Here is a 24,005-nt window from a genome sequence, read left to right as displayed (position 1 = left end):
ATGGAATGAATATATACAAGTATATATCAATTTTGTTGTTTCCTTAAGTTAGAATGCTTTAATTATTAAATCAGTGTGTATTTGAAATGAATTTTTATTAGACTCTTAAAAATGGATCTACTTTATAATTTAATATGTGTGGGAGAATTGGAAAAAATTATCAAAACTCAAATATCCTTTAAATACTTGTTTGTGTAATATTCCATAAAATAGATACCACATTTTCACATAAGTCTCTGATATACACTGTCACCCTCACTTTGCAGTCTCCCTTTAAGAGGTCCGTTGTCTCAATAAAACCTAACCTGTGAATGCTTAGGTTGCATTAGTTGTGAAGCTTACGTGGAATTTCTTGATTTATTAATCCAAACTGTAGAACCATATTATAATTACTTCTTTGTTTAAAATATGCAGAGTATAGCCATTTAATAGTTAAACAATACAGTATTAATAAAATCATATTTACAAGCGATTCAGAAAGAGCAAGTTTTTTAAAAAATAAATAGCTTATATCTATTATTTAATTTTTCTCTCTAGTTCTTAACAATTGTCACCTAACTTCATCCCAGGTGTTATCCCTGGACCTGTAAAATTTTATTTATTCCCTCAGTCAACTAACCAGTGTCTAAGGCAAGGGATGCAGGTGCGAGGTTCTGTGGGGCTGCAGTGGACAAAGCATTGAGGCTCCCGCTCCAGAGTTCACATCTAGTGGGAGGAGATAGTGAACAAGAAAACAAACAATAGGTGCTTTCAGACGGTGTCAGTCTCTGGATAAAGTAAAATAGGGTCTGGAACAGAGAGCAGCCGTGGTAGTTGGTTAGTTTCAGTCCTCTTCTAAGGGCCCAAATGCTGCCTGAACCTGGGTGTGAGCAAGCCTTGCGCTTTCCCACACTGCCGGGCTCTTGGTTGACCTGCAGGCATCTTTCTGCGACCCTTCTCTAGCAGTCAGCTATTGAACTCGCACTGTCAGGGATTTGAGTGGGGGTGGGGAGGAGCTGCCAAGTTCAGTGTTCCATGGAGGTGTTGGCTCTTTGGAGTTCTTTCATCCTTGTGTTTCGTGACGTCATGAAAAAGAAAACACTCATTATCATTGGGAATCTTTCTAGACTGCCTAACCAGCATGCCCTCTGCTTGCCATGATACTAATGTGGTTCCTGACATTGCATTATGGGACTTCCATAAATATTTGTGGTTGTTGATGAAAATGATAACGGTAATAAACATTGACTGAATGCATGTTATGTGCCAGGCACTGGCCCCAGCTCCGTATGTGCATTATGTCATGAGTCTTCAGTTACTCTATCACACAGCCACTGTTTTAATCCCCATTTTACAGATGAAATAGCCATGGCTTGGAACAGTTAGGTAACTTTTTCAAGATCTTGACGCTTCCTCTAGTGTAATTTAGTAACAAAGGTTTTTTTTTGTTCTTGGATTTTATTTTCCTATTACTATGAAAATATTAGCAAGATTTTGAACATAAACCAATTTATCAATATTTAGTGACTATCCAGGAAAAAGAAACCCTATAGGAAAGTGAATCTAGAAAACTCAGATCTACAAAATGATAAATTAATGATTTTGTAAAAGCATTTTTTGCTTTACTGAAAAATTCAAGTCTCCATTAAATAGCAAACTCTCACTTTTATTTTTTTGGTGAGGAAGATTGGCCCTGAGCTAACGTCTGTTGCCAATCTTCCTCTTTTTGCTTGAGGAAGATTGTTGCTGAGCTAACATCTGTGGCAGTGTCTCTCTATTTTGTATGTGGGACACCAGCACAGCAGGGCTTGATGAGCAGTGTGTGGGTCTGTGCCTGGGATTGGAACTCGTGAACCCTGGGCTGCTGAAGTGGAGTGTGCGAACTTAACCACTATGCCACCGGGCCTACCCGTCACTTTTATTTTAAAAGATGATTCTAGGACTGGCATAGTGGCATAGCGGTTATGTTAACACAGTTTGCTTCAGCAGCCAGGTGTTTGTGGGTTTGGGTCCCAGGTGCAGACCTACATGCTGCATGTCAAGCCACACTGTGGTGGCATCCCACATACAAAATGAAGGAAGATTGGCAACGGATGTTAGCCCAGGGCCAATATTCGTCACCGAAAAAAAAAAAAAAATTGGCCAGCCCCATGGCCGAGTGGTTAAGTTTGCACACTCTGCTGCCGTGGCCCAGGGTTTCACAGGTTCAGATCCTAGGCACGGACATGGCACTGCTTATCAGGCCACGTTGAGGCGGTGTCCCACATGCCACAACTAGAAGGACCTGCAACTAAGCTATACAACTATGTACCAGGGGGATTTGGGGAGATAAAGCAGAAAAAAAAAAAAAAAAGATTGGCAACAGTTGTTAGCTCAGGTGCCAATCTTAAAAAAAAAAAGGAGAGGATTCTATTTATAAGAATATTTAGTGCATAATGTAGCATACGAAAGGACTCCCTGCCCTCTGGATAAATTCATATGGAAAATGACAGAGTGAGAATGTTCATGTAAGGTTGATAAATACGCACACCAGAAACAAGGGGTGTTTTATAAAATGATAGAGCTTTCAAGTTTAAATATATATCTAATTGCTATTTGCTTTTGTAACCATCACGTCTGGTAAAGGGTGTATTAAGGTGTATGTTCTGCCCTGAATCTTTGTGAAATCGCAGGAGCAATCCGTGATGTGCAGCCGCAGTCTCATTCTCAAGAAAACATAAGGTGCTTATTTGGAGGTGTAAACAAAAAAAGCAGATTCTATAAGAACAGATGCTGCTAGTTCTGCGACATGCTTGTAGTTAGGTTCAGTGACCTCTCCCAGGGTCTCATGACATTAGTTTGACATCACCTGCAATTTCAATGGCTAGCCGCCCGCCCCCCAACTCCCCATCCTATATATTTTCACAGCAAAATTGACAGTTAACCACTCCCTTCTTTTTTTAAGGTTCTCCATGTCGCCAGTGCTTTCCTAGTTTTATTCTCACCTCTGGTTGTTTTTTGTCAGTCTTCTTTGCTGGCTTTTTCTTCTTCATCCACCTCCAAATGTTAAGAATTCCTCCGTGTTCAGTCATAGCCTCCTTCTTTCTTTAACTCCTGTTCTAAGCTGTCATACTCATCTATAAACTGTCAACTCTCAACTCTTCTATCTGTAGCTAGAATGCCCTAGTCTTATATACACTCCTGCCCATGTGGCATCTCCACCTACATATTGTACAAGAATCTTTACTTCCATTCGTCTATATTGAAATTCTTGATTTTAACCTCAAAACTTCTTTCTTCCCTGGCTGCCCATCTCAGTGTACAAGTTTACCACGTACCCAGTTGCTCAGCCCAGAATCTTGGAGGTTGTATGTGATGAGTCCCCTTCCCTCAACTCTAGTCTATAATTTATTGGTAGCCGTTACTTTCATAATGTGTCTTGAATCTGCCCACTTCTCTCCATCTCCACTGCCACTAGCCAAGATTCTATAATCCTGCCATTTGTAGCAGTACCCAAGAAACTGCCCACCTGCTATCTCGTTCCTCTGAAATCCATTCCGATATTGCTACCAAACAATGTTTTAAAATGTAATTGAGTCCATTTCTTTTCTGCTTAAAACTCTTTAATGTGTCCCATTGCATTAGAATAAAACCCAAATTCCTCCCAAGCCCTGCGTGGTCACTGGCCCTCTCTTACCTCTCTAACCTTTCTCGAGCTACTCTTTGTTCATCTCCAATGTATTAGCCACCCAGGCCTTCCTGACTCCCTGAGAATGTAGAGGCTTTGCTGCTGTTCTTTATTACAGTGCTTGTTCATCTCCTTTTAATTGCTCTTCTCATCTTGTGATTATGTACTTACAGATTCATTTGCCTGTCTCTCCTCCACCAGGCTGTAAACCGCATGAAGCCTGTGACTAAGGTGTTTTCACTGTTGCATCCCCAGCACCTAACACAGTGTTTGGCTCAACAGATAGCGAGGTGTGGACAAAGCACTGAAGAGGAGACTTGGGCTGGTGTTGGCAGTTGGCCTGCCATCCCAGCACCATCCAGAGCAGAGGGGCTCTGCCCCACGGACTGACCCTCTGTGTCTGTTTGCAGATCATATCCCAGCCGAATGCCGTGGGTCAGGATTGCACGTAGTCTGCTCAAGCAGCTAACTCCCTTTGCTCTGGGTTATTTATTTTATAAAACATCTGTCTAATTTTGATTTGTTTCCTATTTAATAAAGGAAAAGAAAGTGCTGCCAGAGGACTCAATTATCTTGTTCCTTTGGCACTCGTATGTATTTGGTGACTTTGGTTAGTTTTAGTTTATCTGTAAACCATTGATTCTTTGGGAATTCAGTACTGAGTTTTCTGAACTTTTAGAGCTGATGACTGGCCTTTGGACTATGGTAAATTAACTCATGTATTTACTCCTTCCGGGTTTCAGGCAGCCAGCAGGCTTCCCCCCACAACACCTTGCCCCCTCCACTAGCCATCTTTCAAACGTCCACAGTCATGTGCTGTTCAGCATGTGAAGACTGCCGTGTAGATGAAACATTTTGGTAATGTTAGTGATGTCATAAACAGCGTCTTTGGCCCTCCACATTCTGTTCAGATGCTGCCCCTGGAGAAAAAGGAAGGCAATTAGTGTCTGTCACTCCCCGCCTTCTTGCACTCTGGGCTGAGCCAGGCTTCCGTGTGGCTACTCTTCTCAGTGTCCAAGTGGGTGGTTGAAGCTTTTAGGCAATTAAAACACACAGAAGGAAATGATTTAGGAGCTGTACTTTAGCTGTGACTCAGAACAGCAGTTTTACGCTAGAACCAAGCAAATGGCTCTGGTGGAAACTCAGAGTGCTCAGAAAATATGCTCTTCCAAGTGGGCATTGGAGATTTTCTTTTGAAATCACTGTTGCCCTGTGTGTTGGTGTTTATCCCCTTAAAATTTATCAACGCTCTTACTCATGTTTTTTTACTAATAATTTTCCATGACATAATTTTGATAGCCAGTGACCTCTGTGTCCTGTGCCCTGCAGGTGTACTGGCACTCCAGTGCTCACATTCTTGGGGAGGCCATGGAGCTTTACTATGGAGGCCACTTGTGCTACGGTCCACCCATTGAAAATGGATTTTATTATGACATGTTCATTGAAGACAGGTAACACCACTGGATAGTCACTTCTGAATGCATGTGTTTATAGTCCATTTTTTTAAAATAATGGTTATGTATTAATTTAGTGAATTATATGTTACATAATGTGATTATAGATTGGCTAGGTATGTTTGAAAATTATTTTTTTTATGAGTTTAGATTCCAGGTAACTTCTTTAATGTTTTCTTTCTTTTCCCCAGAAGAAAGTGATATACTATTTATCTAATCTGGGACTTGCTAGAGCATAGTACTAATTGAGACTGGAAGCGAAGGTTAATCCCTGGAGAGCCATTAGTTCGGTTCTGGTCCATGGTAATCGAAGATGCTGTCCATCTGGGCCAGCATCTCACACAGATGAATACCAGATGGGGCAATTCACAGGGGCCTCACATTCAATGGTCTGTTCTTGAAATCATTAGCAACAGGCCCAGCCAAGCCCACCTCCTTCCCTGCAGTCCTCATGGCTCTCAAGGATACCATGAGCAGTCCAAACTGAAACTGGAGGGTCCTTCCAATTCCTCCCTGCTCCTCATCCCCACCCCACCATCCCGTCGCTCAGTCCAGTTCTGCCAATTTCGTCTACTAAATAGCTCTCCCATCCTCCTCTCCTCCTCTGTACTTCTGCCTTAATTTAGACCCACAACATCTCCTGCCTGGATGACTATGGTACATTTTGCCTTTCCCTGTCACCTCCATCCTGCTTAAATGATCTCCCTCATCTCTCCTGAGCATCCAGTATTCTGTAGTCCTGCCTTCAGGCAGATCCGGCTTCATCCCCTGTTACCACCGCTCCGAGATCCATTCAGCAAGATTTTTTGACTGCCTACTATGTGCTGTGCTTGCTGCTGGTGATTCAGCAGTGAACAGATCAGCCTGTCCTTGTGGAACGAACAGTGTGGTTAGCTCAGACAGACAATAAACAAACAGCATCCACTGTCAGGTGGTGATGAGTGCCATGAAGGAAAATAAACCAGGTATGGGGAAGTGTGTGCTGTGACAGGAAAGCAGTCAGGAAAGGGTAAAGTGACTTTGAAGCAGGCACCAGAGTGGAAGGAGGGAGCAAGGCTCTGAGGCTGCTGGGGGGTATTTATGGTCCTTTAGGGGAAGAACGTGCCAGGCCTCTGTGGAACAGCCCCGTCTGGGCGTATGCCATGCTTGTTTGAGGAGTGGCAGGAAGCCAGCGTGGTTGGAGGGGAGTGAGCTGAAACCTGGGAGTGACTGAGGGAGGTCAGTCCATGCCTGCAGAGGCCCGCTGCCCTCCTGAGCACCCAGCTCCGACTCCGCTGCTCACGCACACAGATCTTCCTTCAGCCTGGGCTCCACAGTCAGTGAGGGCAGGGACACGGCGAGCGCTTCATACAGCCCTCTGAACAAAAGTATAAATGTGTGAGGGACGAGGAAGACTGCACGGAACAGGCCTGAAAGGAGCTTACAGTCCACCTGGGGTCGTTTCTAACGGGGTTTTCAAATGGCACGCCTCACTGCAGAGAAGAAGTGAAGTTGATGGCTGTCTCCTCTTTGAGAGATAGCATCTGCCTTGTATGTGAATTTTTGACTTTCTGAAAGTCCTGGTACAAAAAAACCCAAATTCCTCAATTTGGAAAGTGTGTAATTAGAGACAAAGTCTACAGGACAAAGGTCCACACAAAGAAACATGCATATTGTCTGAAAAATCTGTGTTGATTCTTACTTGCTCTTCCTTTTAGAGCAGTGTCCAGCACAGAGCTGTCGGCGCTGGAGGGCATGTGTAAGACGATCATAAAAGAAAAGCAAGCCTTTGAAAGATTAGAAGTCAGCAAGGAAGTCCTCCTGGAAATGTTTAAGGTAAATTCAGGAAACTCTTTAGAATAACAAAGCTTTTTGCCGAGAATATTAAAAATAATTAACATAGACAACCTTTTTTTTTTTACTAAGTAATTGACTGGTACTAGCCCAGTTGTTCCAAATGATTTGGCAACCTATTGTGATGTTGTCACCAGTCACTCAATGTGCTATTTCCCTACTATTTCCTGAGAATTTTAATGCAGACATAGGTAGGTAAAGGGCCAGGTGAATAGTTTTCATGTATGTATTTATAAATCTGATTAATTTTTAGTATTAATATTCTGACTACTAACTTCAACAATATTTTTAATACCGTATACAATTCTGGCTTTTCTCTTTCCTTTGGGGTTTTCTGTGGTTATTTTTTTTCTTTTTTTTTAGATTTTAGCTTGGAGTAACCTGTATAAAATTTCAGTTTTCTCTTTATGTGTTTTAACCAATGTACTTAGATATATTCATAATTTTATTTTTAAAATCACAAATATCAGAGAAAGCACATATAGTCATACACCGCATAATGATGTTTCAGTCAAGGGCAGACTGCATATATGACAGTAGTCTCCTAAGATTAGTACCATGTAGCCAAGCTGTGTAGTAGGCTATACTATCTAGGTTTGTGTGAGTACACTCTGTGATGTTCATACAAGGACGAAATTGCTGAATGACACGTTTCTTAGAACGTGTCCCCATTGTTAAGTGATGCACGACTATAATTTGAAAGCACAATATTGTTAGTTTTATGGGCTTGAGTTAAAAAAATAGATTTGGATTTAGTAAAAGTTGCAGCTACTCTTTTTTTTGTGGTAAAATATCCAAAATATAAAATATATCATTTTAGTCATTTTTAAGTGTACAGTGGCATTAAGTATATTCATATTGTTGTGCAACCATCACCAGCATCTATGTCCAGAGCTTTTTCATCTTCCCCAACAGGAAACGTGTACCCATTAAACACAAACTCCTCATTCTCCCTTCCCCTCCATCTGTCTCTATAGATTTGACTACACTGAGAGCCTCATATAAATGGAATAGTACAATATTGTCCTTTTGTGACTGGCTTGTTTCACTCAGCATGTCCTCGAGGTTCATCCATGTTGTAGCGTGTGTCAGAATCTCCTTCCTTTCCTGAGACTGAGTAGTATTCCTTTGTGTGCATAGACCACAGTTGGTTAATCCATTCATCTGAAGACGGACACTTGGGTCGCTTCCATCTTTTGACTATTGTGAAAAATTATGAACATGGGTGTACAGATGTCTGTTCAAGTCCCTGCTTTCAGTTCTTTTGAGTATATACCTAGAGTGGAATTGCTGAATTATATGGAAATTCTGCGTTTTGTTTTTTGAGCAACTGCCATACCGTTTGCCACAGTGACAGTACTATTTTACTTACATTCCCACCAACAATGCACAAGGGTTCCAGCTTCTTCACATTCTTGCCAACACTTGTTATTTTCTTTTTTTTTTGCTAATAGCCATCCTAATGGGTGTTAGGTGGTATCTCATTGTGGTTTTGATTTGCATTTCTCTAATGACTAGTGATGTTGAGCATCTTTTCATGTGCTTATTGGCCATTTCTATATATTCTTTGAAGAAATATCTATTGAAATCCTTTGCCCATTTTTGAACTGAGTTGTTTGTTTCTTGTTGTTGAATTCTAGGAATTCTTTATATATTCTGATCTCATTATCAGATATGTGATTTACAATTATTTTCCCCTATTCTGTGGGTTGAGAACTAAATTCAGTAAAGCCTTCATGAAGTAAAATGATTTGATTTTAACATATAAGTATGAAACAGTTAAATCATACAAATCCATTTTTTCTCCCAACAGCTACCTCCTTTAAGTAGTTATTTAATATAAAGTACCAATATCATAGTAATAGTGATGAAAGCATGAAAGAAAAATGTCTGCTAAGTTTTTTAACATAATGATATCTTTTACTATAAACTTTGTTTTAATTTTTACGCAAATTAATAATGTAGCTGTGTCCTCAGAATTTTATTTATTTATTTCTTGTAGTTAAAATTAGAATCTTCTGGAACAGGACTGTCCGATAGAAGTATAATGCAATCCACAAATATGAGCCACATATGTAATCTTAAATTTTCTGGTAGCCACATTTTAAAAGTAAAAGATGGGCTGGCCCCATAGCATAGTAGTTAAGTCTGGCGGGTTTGAATCTCAGGCGTGGACCTACACAACTTGTTAAGCCATGCTGTGCCGGCAACCCACATACAAAATAGAGGAAGACTGGCACAAATGTTAGCTCAGTACTAATCTTCCTCAAGCGAAAATAAAAGATTGGGAACAGATGTTAGCTCAGAGCCAATCTTCCTAACCAGAAAAAAAAGTAAAAGAAAGATGAAATTAACTTTTATAACTTTTTTTAACCCAATACAGCAAAAAGATCACTTCAACATGTAACATAGTAATTATTTTTAATTAAATACAAAAATAATTAACATAATTAATGAGCTACTTTATGTCCTTTTTTCACATTATGACCCTGATCCAGTGTGTTTTGCATTTGCAGCACATCTCATTTCAGGTTAGTTGCCTTTCCAGTGCTCAGCAGCCTCAAGGGCTTGTGGCTCCTGTGCTGGACAGTATGGCTCTAGGCTATGAGCTCTTCATATCCCCAGGGTCTCAGCACCTAACGCATGGTAGATGGCCATTCAATGTTTGTTGAAAAAGGAAGTTTTTTTCCATTCAAACATTTTATGTAATAACATGCAAATATATTTTTCTTTGTAGTACAATAAATTTAAATGCCGCATCCTGAATGAGAAGGTTAACACGCCAACTACCACAGTTTACAGGTAAAGTGTGTGTGCATGAATTTTAAACACTGCTCAGTGGTAAACCTGAAGGCCTTGGCAGTGGAAGCAGTTTGTCTCTGGCTGTTGGGGGTCGATGTGTAAATTTGCATAGTTGATATACTGCTTTAGTTAGGGACTCCAAAATGTTATCACCAAAGGGAATTATTTTTTTCTTGTTTGTATTCATCAGGATGGTACAAAAACCCAAATTTTGTTTTCTGATGTTAGCTGTAACAGCATCTTTCTCCAAGTGGGTGAGACTGTGTTCGCCCAGTGCCTTACATTTTTGGGGGGTTGTTAGGGAAAGGAATTTTGTTAATCCTCCCACATTCTTATGAAGGTGGTGGTGGGAGCTGTTGTGGGCCATCTCAGCACACAGTGATTTTCTGCCTTGTGCTGTAGTGCCCAGAGTCCAAAGTGTTTTTTCTCTTTTATGTGAAAAGTCACATATCGACCTTTATGCGTTAGCAGGATATTCATGATGAAACAAAAAGTTGGAAGCAAAGGCAAAGTCAAGTGGTAAGAAGAGGGAAGGGAAATCAGTACAGTGACTTAGTTCTGTTAGTTTAGCGTTAGGCTCCTGAGCCCCTTTTTATTCATCCATTTTTAAGCTGTATTACAGGTAATTGCCATTCCCCATTTCTGTGTGTTCTGGCTACCTGGCTGCCGCTGTGACCTTCATGGTCCCATCTTAGAAGATCTGGTGTCTGTATAGTCTATACCATCACACATATCCATTGGGACACTTGTTTTCCACAGTCAAGTACTTATGGTTTTCTGGTTTAATTGTACTATAAGTAAAATCATACCCCTTCTGTGAACTATGCACAGGGCATTTCTTAAATTATGATATGAACTCATTGCCATTTCACATTGAAGTGGGATACCATGTTTATCTTATTTTTGCCACTATCTCATGACCTGATAAGGTTTTCTTATTAATTACCTGTAATTCAAATAAATATTAGGATAGCCATTTTAAAGTATAAAAATAAATGAAGAAATAGAAAAGGTATGTTAAGTTTTGAAATTCTGGCTTCTGCTACTTGACCTTTTTTGTTTTTGTTTTTGTTTTTTTAACTTTACTTAGATCAACATCAACACTTCTTATTGTATCAATTTGAATGGCTGTATTTAATTTTTGGAAAATAAATGACTTTTTTTTCTGTGGGTTTATTTAAAGATTAGAGTATTGAGGCCTTTCATGCTAATTAGACATTCCTTCCATTGCTCTGAACGTTGATTTACTCCATCGTGGACAGAGAACAATATATTAACCCTGGTCCTTCAAAGAAATGAAACTTTCATGTTTCAAGCTTCATTCCACTTTGGTGAATCAGCCAGTCCCTTTATGTGTTCATTGTAATTTTTAACTTTTTAACCAGTGAACTTTAAAAATATTTAAAATTGGTTGGAATAGTTAAAAGGAATAACTTACTTTTCTTTACTAAATTTTCCTTATATTAGTTGATGTTGGGTAACCTTCCCTCTGACCTGTGTTATAAGTATTTTGACTCTGTTAATGTTCCTGTACTTGAAGAAAAGGCTGTGCTCATTAAGATTTGGGAGTCCTTGTTCATTATAGATTTGGAGGTCCTTGTTCATCATAGGTTTGGGCGGGGTCCTTATTCATCATAGGTTTGGGGGTCCTTGTTCATTATAGGCTTGGGGGTCCTTGTTCATTGTAGGCGCAAGAGAGTCCCTGGCTACAGCCCCATGTGTTTTAATAGCGGCGTCATCTCTGATCTGAACTTTTGCCTGAGATTTGCATTGTAAGTCAATGTGCTGTTTTAATCAACCAAGAGACATTTAGGCATTTTGTCGTGAAACCAGAGAGGCTAAAAACAAACAAAAAGTCCTTGAAACTTATATATTTATTTTTTTAATAGACTTTATTTTCTAGAGTAGTTTTAGGTTTACAGTGAAATTTGGAGGAAGGTACAGGTTTGCATATATCCCACATGTGTACAGCTTCCCCTACTATCAACGTCCCCCACCGAAGTAGCACGTTAGTTACAGTCCCTGAACCCACATTGGCCCATCATGATCACCCAGAGCCCAGGGTTTATATTATAGTTCACTCTTGGTGCTGTACATTCTATGGGTTTGGTGAAGTTTATTTTTTAATGGAAGGTATCAAATTAATGCCTTTTGTATAAACTTCATATAATTTTGGTTTTGAAAATTAATGTAGAGCAGGGAAATGGCTTTTTGATTTTATGACAGTAGGAAGTTTGTAAGAACCTTGGGATGTGGCAATGAAAAGTGGTGTCTCTGTATGCAGTTTCTTTCACAAGATTCTGTAGCTTTTGAATTAGAGGAAAAGAGAGAAGACTGGGATCTGAGACTAGATGAATTGCCTCTCCTTCACCCTAAATTAAAAATTAATTTAAATTGCCCCCAAATTAAAAATTGCCCTCAAACTTACAAATAAGTGAAATTCTTTACCTAAAACATATGAGAACATGGTTTATAATGAATAACCCAAAAAGCTGTAACTCTGTGAGCATATTTTAAATATTCCATTATAGGTGTGGTCCACTAATTGACCTTTGTAAAGGCCCCCATGTAAGACACACTGGAAAAATTAAAGCCATAAAAATTTTCAAGGTAAGAATTGATTTTTTTTAACATAGCAAACTTAAGGTGAACTAGATAAGAAGGTATTTCAGTCCTATCTTTTATAATCTGAACATCATGCTATTTTAAAACATTTCATTCTTATTTGATTTTTACATGGACTTCTAAAAATAATATGATGTTTTAGAATTTTGGTAATTAGAACATTATATGTAGCTTTTAATTGTTTATGATTTAACCTTACTGTGTTATAATGCATTTCTTTTTCATATGATATTTTAAGATATTGTTCTGCATACTGTTGTTTTCTTGAATTGCCCTAATGTGAACAAGAACGTTTATCTGCATGTGAGAATAATGTACTGTAGGAAAAGGAAAAAACAAAAGGGGATATGGTGGTATGATGGAGAAAACATTGCTCTGGGAATGAAGAGGCTGGGGACTGACTTTGCAGTCCTGGCCTCTCTGGGCCTTATTTTCCCGCAGGTGGTGAGATGAGGGTTGATGACAGCACTGTTCTTAACCACTGGCCGTGGATCAGCAAGGCCTGTCTTCGCTTCCTGCCTCTCCTTCCTCTGCTGCTCCCCTCCTTGGTGATCACAATTGCTGTTTAACCTTCCCTCACTTCCACTCTTTCTTTATCACTTTCTATTCCTAGAATCCGCCGCAGGCTCAACATAGTTTATGATTAATGATATAATTTGGGCTGGGAAGTTTTAGTTAGAATTAAAGATTTTTTCAAGTACTACAAAAAATCATCTTTAAGTAAGCTATGTTGATGTTAGAGTGGAAATTTGTATACGTGCTTAAGAGCAGTTTTGTTTGTAACCAGATATTTTTTATATGTTGACCAAAATGTTGTTTGATGTTTAGAATTCCTCAACATATTGGGAGGGCAATCCTGAAATGGAAACATTACAGAGGATCTATGGGATATCCTTTCCTGATAACAAGATGATGAAAAACTGGGAAAAGTTCCAAGAGGAAGCCAAGAACCGAGATCACAGGAAAATTGGGAAGGTATGCTGCACACCCTAAGCACTACTGAGGTGGTAACATTCTTTTGTTGGCTTACGATTACATCTCATAAAACCATATTGTTTTAATAATAATATTTCTTCTTCTTCTCCTATCTTCTATTTTGCTGGCACTCATAGTTTGCTGTTCAGTGCTTTCATGCTAATACCCTGGATGGCTTCTAACCTTGTTCCTTCCTGTATCTTTTATTAGGTTTTAAAAATTGCACCCTTCTCTTATTTTTATTTTTTTTTGAGGAAGATTAGCCCTGAGCTAACTGCTGCCAATCCTCCTCTTTTTGCTGAGGATGCCTGGCCCTGAGCTAACGTCCATGCCCATCTTCCTCTACTTTATATGTGGGATGACTGCCACAGCATGCCATGCCAAGCGGTGCCATGTCTGCACCCAGGATCTGAACCAGTGAACCCCGAGCCACCAAAGTAGAACATGGGCACTTAACCTGTGCCACCAGGCTGGCCCATTCTCCTATTTTTATCATGATATAAAAATACCTTTTAAGAAATTATGTATACTTGGTAATAGACTTTTCATTTGGGAAGTAGAACAGAAAGAAGGAATGAGATGTGAACGCAGGTAGACCTGGTTTTAATCTCAATCCTGCCACTTATTAGCTGTGTTATATGATGGGCCAGGTATTCACTTACGGAACTGCATGTCCTTGTCTCTTGCTGGGCAGCCTTGCAGGGCTCATGCAAGGACAGACGCTAGGTGATGGCATGGGCAGGCTCTCAGAATGTGACAGCCGTGATCATGGTCACCATCACTTAATGCCCACCTCCGGCAGTGCACTTTTCTGATCTTTTTTGTCATGTTGATCCATACTCCATGGTGCCAAGTAAGAAATTAGCCATAAGTAGAAGTTGAAATAAAAGCTAAGCAATCGTAATATGAATTATAATTTTACATGTGCTTTTACATATATTTAGATATCGGTATTGAGAGACTTTGGAATGTCAGTTATTAGAAGATGGAAATGATAACTGAGTATATGTTTTACTCCTAGCATATCCTAGCATGTGTACAGTAAATATTCAGCAATAGCAATGAAATTTGAAATGCAATTATTGTTTTAATCTAGGAACAAGAGCTTTTCTTTTTCCATGATCTGAGTCCTGGAAGCTGTTTTTTCCTTCCCAGAGGAGCCTTCATTTATAATACACTTATGGATTTCATACGAGTAAGTTAATTTAAAAAATATTTTATTCTTATTCAACTCCATTTTACATTTTACTATTTTCTCTCACAGTAAAATGGCCAAGCATTTTTTTTTTTTTTTGAGGAAGATTACCCCTGAGCTAACTGCTGCCAATCCTCCTCTTTTTGCTGAGGATGCCTGACCCTGAGCTAACATCCATGCCCATCTTCCTCTACTTTATATGTGGGATGCCTACCACAGCATGGCGTGCCAAGCGGTGCCGTGTCCGCACCGGGATCTGAACCAGCTAACCCTGGGGCACTGAAGCGGAATGTTCGTACTTAAACGCTGCGCCACGGGGCCGGTCCCAAGTATTTTCATTCATTTTATTTTAGTAATATTAAGAATTTTGAACCTAGAAGAGAAATAGTGGATTTTGCCTTCTAATAAAAACATTGAGATAATTTGTATTTTCCCTAAATAAATTCATTCTTGGGTTTCATTAAATGCACCTATTGTCCGTATAAGTTTCTAGAGAAGCCATACAAAGATACATACAATACAAAGACAAGCATTAGACCAAGTGCAGAACTCTCTGTGAAAGAGAAGAAAGCAGGAAGTGTCATATTTGGCACAGAACGCTAAGCTATGAAGCACCGCTTCTCCACATGTGGTCAGTGGACACTGGTGCTCCTCCGTCGTCATAGGTGCCTCCCAGGTGATGTGGCAGCTCCAGAGCAAAGAGTGAAAAAACAGTTCTGTAAAATACCTACGTGTAATGCCAGTCCATGGATTAGAAAGTCTCCGTTAGGACCTTATAGATACTGTTCAGAGGTATCCATGTGGGCTAGGAGGATTACATTTCCTTTCTTGTGCTTCTTTTTGGTCTTTCCTATAATTAATAATTTTCATTTACTGAAAATTTTCATTTACTCAGTTTTCTATGTGCCTGTCACTAATTCATCCTCACCTTTCTATGAAAATCTGAAACTCCTTGCAGCATGTTCTGATGGTTCAGATAATCTCTGAGTCAATTTTTTTTTTCAAATTTAGTTCTCTCACTCCAGAATTAACTTGCTGCTAAGATTCTTGCCAACTGATGTCTTAGGACTTCTTTTCCTCCTCATCCTGGTTACTCCCTCATGTCTTTCCTATGCTGATTCCCCTCTTTCCTGATCCTGTGTCTTCCTCTTCCTTGCTTATCCCTCTCATTTGGGGGAGCAGTTTCTTCAGTAACTTCCTGAAAAGGGTACATGGAATGTACTGGTCATTCTCTGTCTGCTTCACCTGACTCATTTTCCTTCCTTCTCTTCTTGTGCTGTGCCCCTGGAAGCTGACCGCTTTGGACTCTGTGACCTGAGTTACATACCTTCCATAGGGATTGGCCAGTGCTTAGCCATGGTAGAAGACCAGAGGGTGGGGAGGTGCGACTTGAAGAATCATTGAAGATTACTGGAGACTTCGGCAGGTGGTAATGACCATCACAGCTGCTGTTTTGGATGTACTGTTTTTGCTGGAAAATTAACACAGCCTTTGACATCTTGAACTCTAGGTTGGGGGTGGAGTGTGTGAATAGACAGAAAGCCTCTGTGGTTGTATGATTGTATGGGTTGCAAATTGTACAACCATTGAAATACACAACCCCAGTGGTCTCTCATACTAAGGTAAGGGCACTGATAGGAAGGAGTGGGTCCCTGAGGTTTGGAAAGGAAATATTTAGCAGATACAGATGAGGTGGAGAACTTTGAACTCCCAGATACCCTTGTCTGAAGAAACTGGCCTTTCCATGAAAAAAAAATAAAACAACCAAACAAATTTTTAGGAATTTTGCCTGTTTTTTCTCTTGGTTATCTGTTACATGGTCTTGCCTCTTCCCATACCTCGAAGTTTTTTATTATATGCTAGATACTGTATATAAAAATAACTGCAGAGGTTCTAGATAATATTATTTCCCACCAGAGCATTGACCCTCTGCCAGAATTGAAGGCTGATCACTCAATCCAGTCAGAGACTGAGCTGAATTAGGGCTGGGCTTCCATTTTGATAAATCACATTCTACCTCTGATTCATCCCTGTTTCTAGGGCATGGCCCTCTGAGTTTCCAGTCAACAGTCTGGTGGGTCATCATCTCTTCAGCCCCAAAAGACCAAAGGAGAGTCCATTCTGCCCTTCAGATGTGTTCTACTACTGAGAAAAACTATTCCAAGTGTCCTGTGATTATCACGTGGGCTCACAATCTACTAATGTGTCATCTCAGTCAGGTGTAGGGGCAGGTGAGCCTCCTCAGGTGCAGTCCCTTAGGTACAGATCATCAAGTACAGTTCCTCTCCGTTATAAGACCTGTGAACTGAAGAGACAAGTTATCCGTGAGCCACCCCACTATTCCCTCCCCTACGTTATAAAATGATGATAGAGGAATAGGATGCAGTAGCTACTCCCATTCCAAAAGGGTTGGGGGAGAGTAGGAGGCACTAGTAGTCACTAATCTATAGAAATCTTGATAATGTACCAGTTCTCCCTGCTACAGGGGCAAAAAATGCACATTGATTAGGACTCAGTTTTGTTCTTTCTGGGCTCTGGTTCTGAGTCATCCTTCTTTTTTCCTAAGAAATGGTCCATGTGAACCTCTGAGTAGCTTTCTCAGTGTTCTTAACCTGATTCCTTCTGTAGAAGGTTGGGGGTCCAAAGGCCTCATTTCATTTTGTGATGTCTCTGTCTCTTTCAATCTAAGCTACTACAATTCCTTTAAAAACTTTGGGGCCTTTTACATACGTTTATAATCAACACCTAGATAAAAGCCATGCTTGCATCTCTTTCTGAGACCGAGCCTTCTCTACCTAGGGCTGCCTGTGAGGCTGCTGTGAGATAATACTTAAAAATATAAAAGCCTTAATGTTTCACTGAGAGAGCCTACAAAGCACACTCGTACGGGCTACAAAGCTGCAAAGTTTAAGTCTACAAAGCACACCTGAGGCCTGCTGGGCACTCAGGTCACGCTGAGTCTCAACCCCGAGGGCACGCTCGACTCACTGTTACCTGGATTTTATCTTTGTCCTGATGCTATTCTTATCTTGTGAGCCTTCTACTGGGAGAATCTGATGATGAGAAGTTGTATTTTTGCGCCCAAGTAGGTCCTGGCACTTTTATATTTCCTCTAAATTTGGCTCAAAAGTGTTATAGTACTCTCTTTGGTTTATGACTCTCTTCTTAGATTTTAGCATAGACAGCTAGAAGTCAGTTGTCCTTGTTGACGCAAAATAACTAATAACCGTTCTATAGATGAGAGAAATAAGGTGAGTTTTGCCTTAGCCAGAGTGAGGGTTATAACCCAGGAAGGCCTTGGAAAACATTCCAGAGAAGTATGGTTTTCAGTACAGTCTTACATCTTTTGAGAACAAAAAACATACATTAAACATACTCAGGATACGTTTTCAAAGTTTCAAAGATGTATTTAGTTGCAAATTAGCAGGTCAGCATGACCCTAATGTCAGGAAAGGGACTCATACTAGCTTACCAATAGGGCATTACCAATAGTGCGTAGGAAGGGAAGTATTGCTTGAGGAAGATTGTCACTGAGCTAACATCTGTACCAGTCTTCTTCTATTTTTTGTATGTGGGATGCTGCCACAGCATGGCTTGATGAGCAGTGCATAGGGTCCGCACCTGGGATCTGAACCTGCGAACCCTGGGCCACCGAAGTGGAGTGTGTGAACTTAGCCACTACACCACCAGGCCAGCCCCATGCATTCTTATCTTAAGAGAGTGTATTCTTTACTTTAATGGTTAAAGCAGATGTACAACGTATGTTTGATAGGCCATAAGTCAGGCTTCTTTAGTTCAAGCCAAATCAGTTTTGAACCCAAATAGTTACCCCATATACCTCAATATGTGAAAATCTCTTGTCATCCTTTTCTACTGTCTGCCTAGATATCTTCCCAGCTAAATCCATGAGTTCTTTGGCTACTCTTTCTGTTTTCCATGTTTCTTCTGGTGACGGTGTTACCAAATGTCTGTCACCACATAACAAGGGTTCTCTTTTCTTCAACTTCCAATAAGATTTTCCTTTCTGTCCTTCAAGACCTTGCTGATACTCTCTTTGAGGCTCTTCTGGCTTCTGCCTACCACCTGGCCCCAAAGCCAAAGTTACATGTTTTCGGTTATCATTATAGCAGCACCCGCATCCAGTGCAAATTCTGTCCTGGTTGTCTATTGCAGCATAACAAAGTGTCCGAAGATTTAGTAGCTTAAAACTGACATTTTTTCATTATTATCTTTCATGGTTCTGTAGGGGAGGAAGAATATTCCTCTACCCTCTAAGTTCTTTTGGCTGGTCTAAGAATTAAATTGACATGAGACAGAATAACAGGAGAAAATCAAACAAAGTTTAATGATATGTATACATGGGAGAAACCCAGGAAATCAGAGTAACTTGCCAAAGTGGCTGAAGCCACCACCTTAAATATTGTCTTCAGCTACAGACAAAAGAAGATGTTGGGGGTAGTGTTTTGGGACTTAAAGGGGAGGAAGGCAGTTTACATGGAGATGGAAAAGCACATGTATGGTAAACAAATGTTTGCTGGGCGTCTCCAGACAGTGGGACCTGAGAGGGAACTTTGATAAAATGGGCCTTGCCGGGTGCCTTTCTGTCTACCACACCTAGTTATCCATGGTGATAGCTCCTTCCTGGGACAGGCCTTCTATCTTAAATTCTTTTAGGCAGTTATGGGGTAAGGTCAAAATTTCTTTCTGAGTCTTTTGTTCTTAAAAATAATCAAATCAAAGAGACACATTTTGGGGAGGCCAATTCTGAGCTCCCACAGTTCCGAGTGTTAGACTCACATGGGTGACTTTTGCATTGGGTCCATCATTTGACTGCGTTTAGGTGGAGGCTGATGCCAGAGTTGCTGATTGAAGTGTAAGTGAGCTTCATGAAAATGCACAAAGCTGAAGCTCAGTAAATTTTCACCCATTATACATCTACACAACCACTACTCGAATCAAGACATAGAAAACTTCCAACTCTCATAATGTCCTCTCGGGTCTCTTCCCAATCAGTACCTGCCTCCCCTCCTCTCCCCTGAGATTTCTGTTAGCATAGATTAATTGTGCCTGATCTTACACTTCATATAAACGGAATCATATAGTGTCTGCTATTGTGTTTCTGGCTTCTTTTGTTCAATTTAATATCTGAGATTCATCCAAGTTCTGTATTTAATAGTTTCTTTTCCTATTTGTTTGTGGTATTCCATTTTATAAATATGTTTGTTTATTCTCCTGTAGGTATATATTAGGTTGTTTCCAGTTTGGAGCTCTTATATATGAAGCTGCTGTGAACATTCTCGTACATGTTTTTTGGTGCACACAAGTACTCACTTCTCTTGGGTATACACCTAGGATTGGAATTGCTAGGTCCTAGGGTAGTAATGACTAACTGTTTAAGAAGATACTGAACAGTTTTTAAGTGGTTGAACCAATTAATGTTCCTTCTAAAAACATATGAGCATTCCAAGTGCTCTACATCCTTATCAATACTTGGTTTTATCAGTCTGTCATTCTGGTAGGTATACTGGTTTTATTTTGCGTTTCTCTGGTGAATAGTGATGTTAAGAATCTTTCATATGCTTATTGGCCATTTGAGTGCTCTCTTTTGTGTAGTAGAATCTTTGTCCTAAACAAAATAATCATATATATGACTACATATATATTTTTTCTGGGTATTTAGTCTGTTCTTTTGTTCCCTTTGTTGTCTGTCCTTGCATCAGTACCACACTGCTTTGACTATTGTAACTTACTGTAACTATATTTTAAGTCTTCATATCTGTAGTTTAAATTATTTAATTTTATTCTTCTGCAGGATTATTTTGGCTATTCTAGATTCTTTGTATTTCCGTATATTATTTTACAATAAGCTTGTCAATTTCCTAAAAAAACCCAACCCTGCTGATATTTAGATTGGAATTACATTCAATCTATAGATTAACACCTTAACAATATTGAGTTTTCCAACCTGTGAATATGGAAATTTTATCAATTCATTTAGATCTTTATTTTCCCTCAGCAATATTTTGCAGTTTGTATTTTAGAGGTCTTACACATCTTTCATCACGTTTGTTCCTAGATATTTTGTTTTTTTATGGAAATGGCAGAAAAACACATAAAAAGATGCTCAACATTGTTAGTCATCAAAGAAATAAAATTAAAGCTGCAGTGAGGTACAATTACACACCCAAAAGAATGTCCCCCAACCTTGCTACAAGAAAGACTGAAAATACCAGAGGTTGGTGAGAATGCAGAGCAATTGTAGCTTTTGTTGCTGGTGAGAATGCAAAATGGTATAGTTACCTTGTAAAGTGGTTTGGCAATTTCTTAAAGTTAAACATATACTTTCCTTGAGACCCATCAATACCACTTCTACTTGTTTACCCAAGGGAAATAAAGACATATGTCCATACAGAGACTTGTATTGGAATGTTCATAGGAGCTTTATTTATAATAGTACAAAACTAGAAGCAACCCAAATGCTCATCAGCTTGTGAAGGGATAAACATCATGTGGTATGTCCATGCAATGGAGTACTACTCAGCAATAAAAAGGAATGAAGTATCGATACATACACAAGAAGGATGAATCTCAAAAGCCTTACGCTGAGCCAAAGAAGTCAGTCAGAAACTGTATATGGTATGATTCTGCTATATGAAATTTTAGACATGGCAAAACTACAGTGATAGAAAGATGATCAGGTGTCCTGGGGGTGGGGAGAGGGGATTGCCTACCAAAGGTCAGGAGGGAACCTTCTGGCATGATAGGAGTATTCTATGTCTTGATTCTGGTGGAGGTTACATGACTGCGTACCTCTGTCAAAAGTCATTCAATTGTGCACTTAAAATCGGTGAATTTTATTGCATACAGATTATACCTCAATAAAACTATTTTTTTTGGTGGTAAAATATACATAATATAAAATTTACCATTTTAACCATATAGTTTAGTTGCGTTAAGTACATTCATCACCGCCATCATCTCCAGAACTCCTTTCATCTTGCAGAACTGAAACTCTCCAGAACCTTTTCATCATCCCAAATGAATCTCTGTACCCACTGAAGAGTAATTCCCCATTCCTGCCTCCCCCAGCCTCTAGTAATTGCCATTCTGTGTTCTGTCTCCGTGAATTTGACTATTCTAGACATCTCATATAAGTGGAATCACACAGTATTTGACCTTTGTAATAAAGCTAATGTTTTAAAAGCCAACTTTGATATTAACTTACGCAAAACAGGTTTCTTGTGTTAGGGTTTGCATGATAGATCTTTTGCCATCCTTTTATTTCCTGGATGTCTTTTTCTATATTGAAAGAGTGTTTCTGGAAAAAAGAGAATATTGTTGGGCCTTATTTCTGTTGTTCAGTCCGACCACCTGTGTCTTTTTTCCTGTACCCCCTCCCTGTGCCTCACAGTCCTTCTCCGAGAGATGATCCAGTCAGTTCTGTTAATCACCACCCAGTAGAGGGTGTACAAGTGGGGCAGATTCTCAGTCACACCAGGTCACTTCAGGGGCCATTGGCCATCCAGTATCAGCAGCCTTTGGCTTGGCATCAGGTCCTGGTCCAGTCAGTTGTGGCCAGAGTGGTGGGGATACATGGTACTGAGCACAGTGGCCTCTGCAGAAGCAGTCTGCTATATAGGGCTATTTTTCTCAGAAATAGAACTGCCGCCTTTCTGTGGAAGGTCATGCAGGAGGGCATGTTGTTCCCACTGAGAGAGAAATTTCAAAGTTTGTGAGTTTTTGACTGTGAACTGAGATGACCTCCACTTATATTTAAGTTATGGTGAGTGAGCTTTTGGATGTAGATTGGTTGCTGACTGTATGAAAAACTAATAGCGAATAAGTATAGAGTCTTTTTGTTACTCTCCTTGAAATTCTTTTCTCCTGTTTTCTGGAATATGTCTGTCAACGGGTTCTTTCTTTGTCTTTCATTCCTCCTTTAAAATTGTTTTGGTTCTAAAATTTCATATGGTGAAATTCACACTTTTTACAAATGTGCAGAATTGTGTTATCACCACAACACTTAAGATACAGAACAATTTCTTTACCCCAGAAAATTTCCTCATGCTACCCGCCTTTAGAGTCAAACCCTCTTCTTCTTGATCCTAGGTAACCACTGATTTGTTTTCCATTCCTAAAATTTTGGCATATAAATAGAATCATAACTGTATGTAACATTTGAGACTAGTTTCTTCTCCTCAGCATAACACCCTTGAGATCCACCTAAGTGGAGTGTATCAATGATTGGCTCCTTTCATTGCTGAGCAGTGTTCCATTGTATGGACATTACACAGATTGTTTATCCATTCCCCAGCTGAGGGATATTTGAGTTGTTTCCAGTTCTAGGAAATTAAGAATAAAGCTGCTATAAACATTTATGTACAGGTTTTTATATGAATATAGGTTTTCATTTTACTTGGGTAAATATGTAGGAGGGTGATTTCAGGGTCATGTGGTACATTTATGTTTATCTTTATAAGCAATTGCCAAACTGTTTTCCAAAGGGACTCTTGTCTTGCATTTCCACTGGCAATGTATGAAGGTTCCTTTTGTAAAACTCTTCTCGGTCACACCTTTTGAGTTTGCTGGTTTCGTGGAGTCTGCCTGATCCATGGATGCACGTCTGGAAGTATGGAGTGGAGAGGGCAATTGCTTCTGTTGTTTTTATTTTTATTTTTATTTTTTTTTATTTTTTTTATTTTTTAAAGATTTTATTTTTTCCTTTTTCTCCCCAGAGCCCCCCGGTACATAGTTGTGTATTCTTCGTTGTGGGTCCTTCTAGTTGTGGCATGTGGGACGCTGCCTCAGCGTGGTTTGATGAGCAGTGCCATGTCCGCGCCCAGGATTTGAACTAACGAAACACTGGGCCACCTGCAGCGGAGCGCGCGAACTTAACCACTCGGCCATGGGGCCAGCCCCTGCTTCTGTTGTTTTTATACTAATAACTCATGGAGAATTTTTGCTTCCTGTTCCCACAACCTTGGATTCAGTGGATTTCCAAATCAAACTTGTCTTTACAGACATGTGAGATATCAAAACATTTACCTGCTGTGCAGAGAGAGTCCTGACAGGTGCATTCAAAGGGTTTAACTGAAGACAGTCTAGTGAAGGAAATATTTACGGAGGTGTGGGTCCAGCTGAGGTAACAACAAGACATGGTAGAGCAGGGATTACCAACAGCAGGGATTACCAACAGCAGGGATTACCAACAGCAGGACCCCTTTACCCCCACCCCTAGGCCTGAAGAGGTGAGGAGAAGAGTAGTGTTACTGAAACCTAGAGAGAACTTGAAGCCATGGAAGAGAGGCCACTCAACAGAAGCTGTAACTGGAGAGCACAGTCAGAGACAGAATAAACCCAAGGCAAGGAAGGAGTGGGGAAAGGGGGAATAAATACCCTGACATCTCTCTTCTCTCACCCTCGAATCCTTTTAGAACCTCGCATTGGTCAAACCCGACCAGAAGTCAGAAGGCAA

At 39.9% G+C, this 24,005-nt stretch overlaps 1 protein-coding gene across 1 annotated transcript in view; it reads left to right on the top strand.

The window, feature by feature from the left end:
- Nucleotides 1-24,005, top strand: part of TARS3 (threonyl-tRNA synthetase 3) — a 65,883-nt gene that overhangs the window by 9,837 nt on the left and 32,041 nt on the right. Inside the window, exons 5-10 of the mRNA XM_070571533.1 lie at nt 4,976-5,097; nt 6,798-6,915; nt 9,671-9,735; nt 12,267-12,345; nt 13,189-13,335; nt 14,432-14,530. Coding sequence (XP_070427634.1) covers nt 4,976-5,097; nt 6,798-6,915; nt 9,671-9,735; nt 12,267-12,345; nt 13,189-13,335; nt 14,432-14,530 — 630 coding nt within the window. The remainder of the gene's footprint in view (nt 1-4,975; nt 5,098-6,797; nt 6,916-9,670; nt 9,736-12,266; nt 12,346-13,188; nt 13,336-14,431; nt 14,531-24,005) is intronic.

The sequence above is a fragment of the Equus przewalskii genome, chromosome 1 (genome assembly GCF_037783145.1).
Source record: "Equus przewalskii isolate Varuska chromosome 1, EquPr2, whole genome shotgun sequence".
NCBI classification, from domain to species: Eukaryota; Metazoa; Chordata; class Mammalia; order Perissodactyla; family Equidae; genus Equus; species Equus przewalskii.
This window is presented reverse-complemented; position numbering and strand designations above follow the sequence as displayed.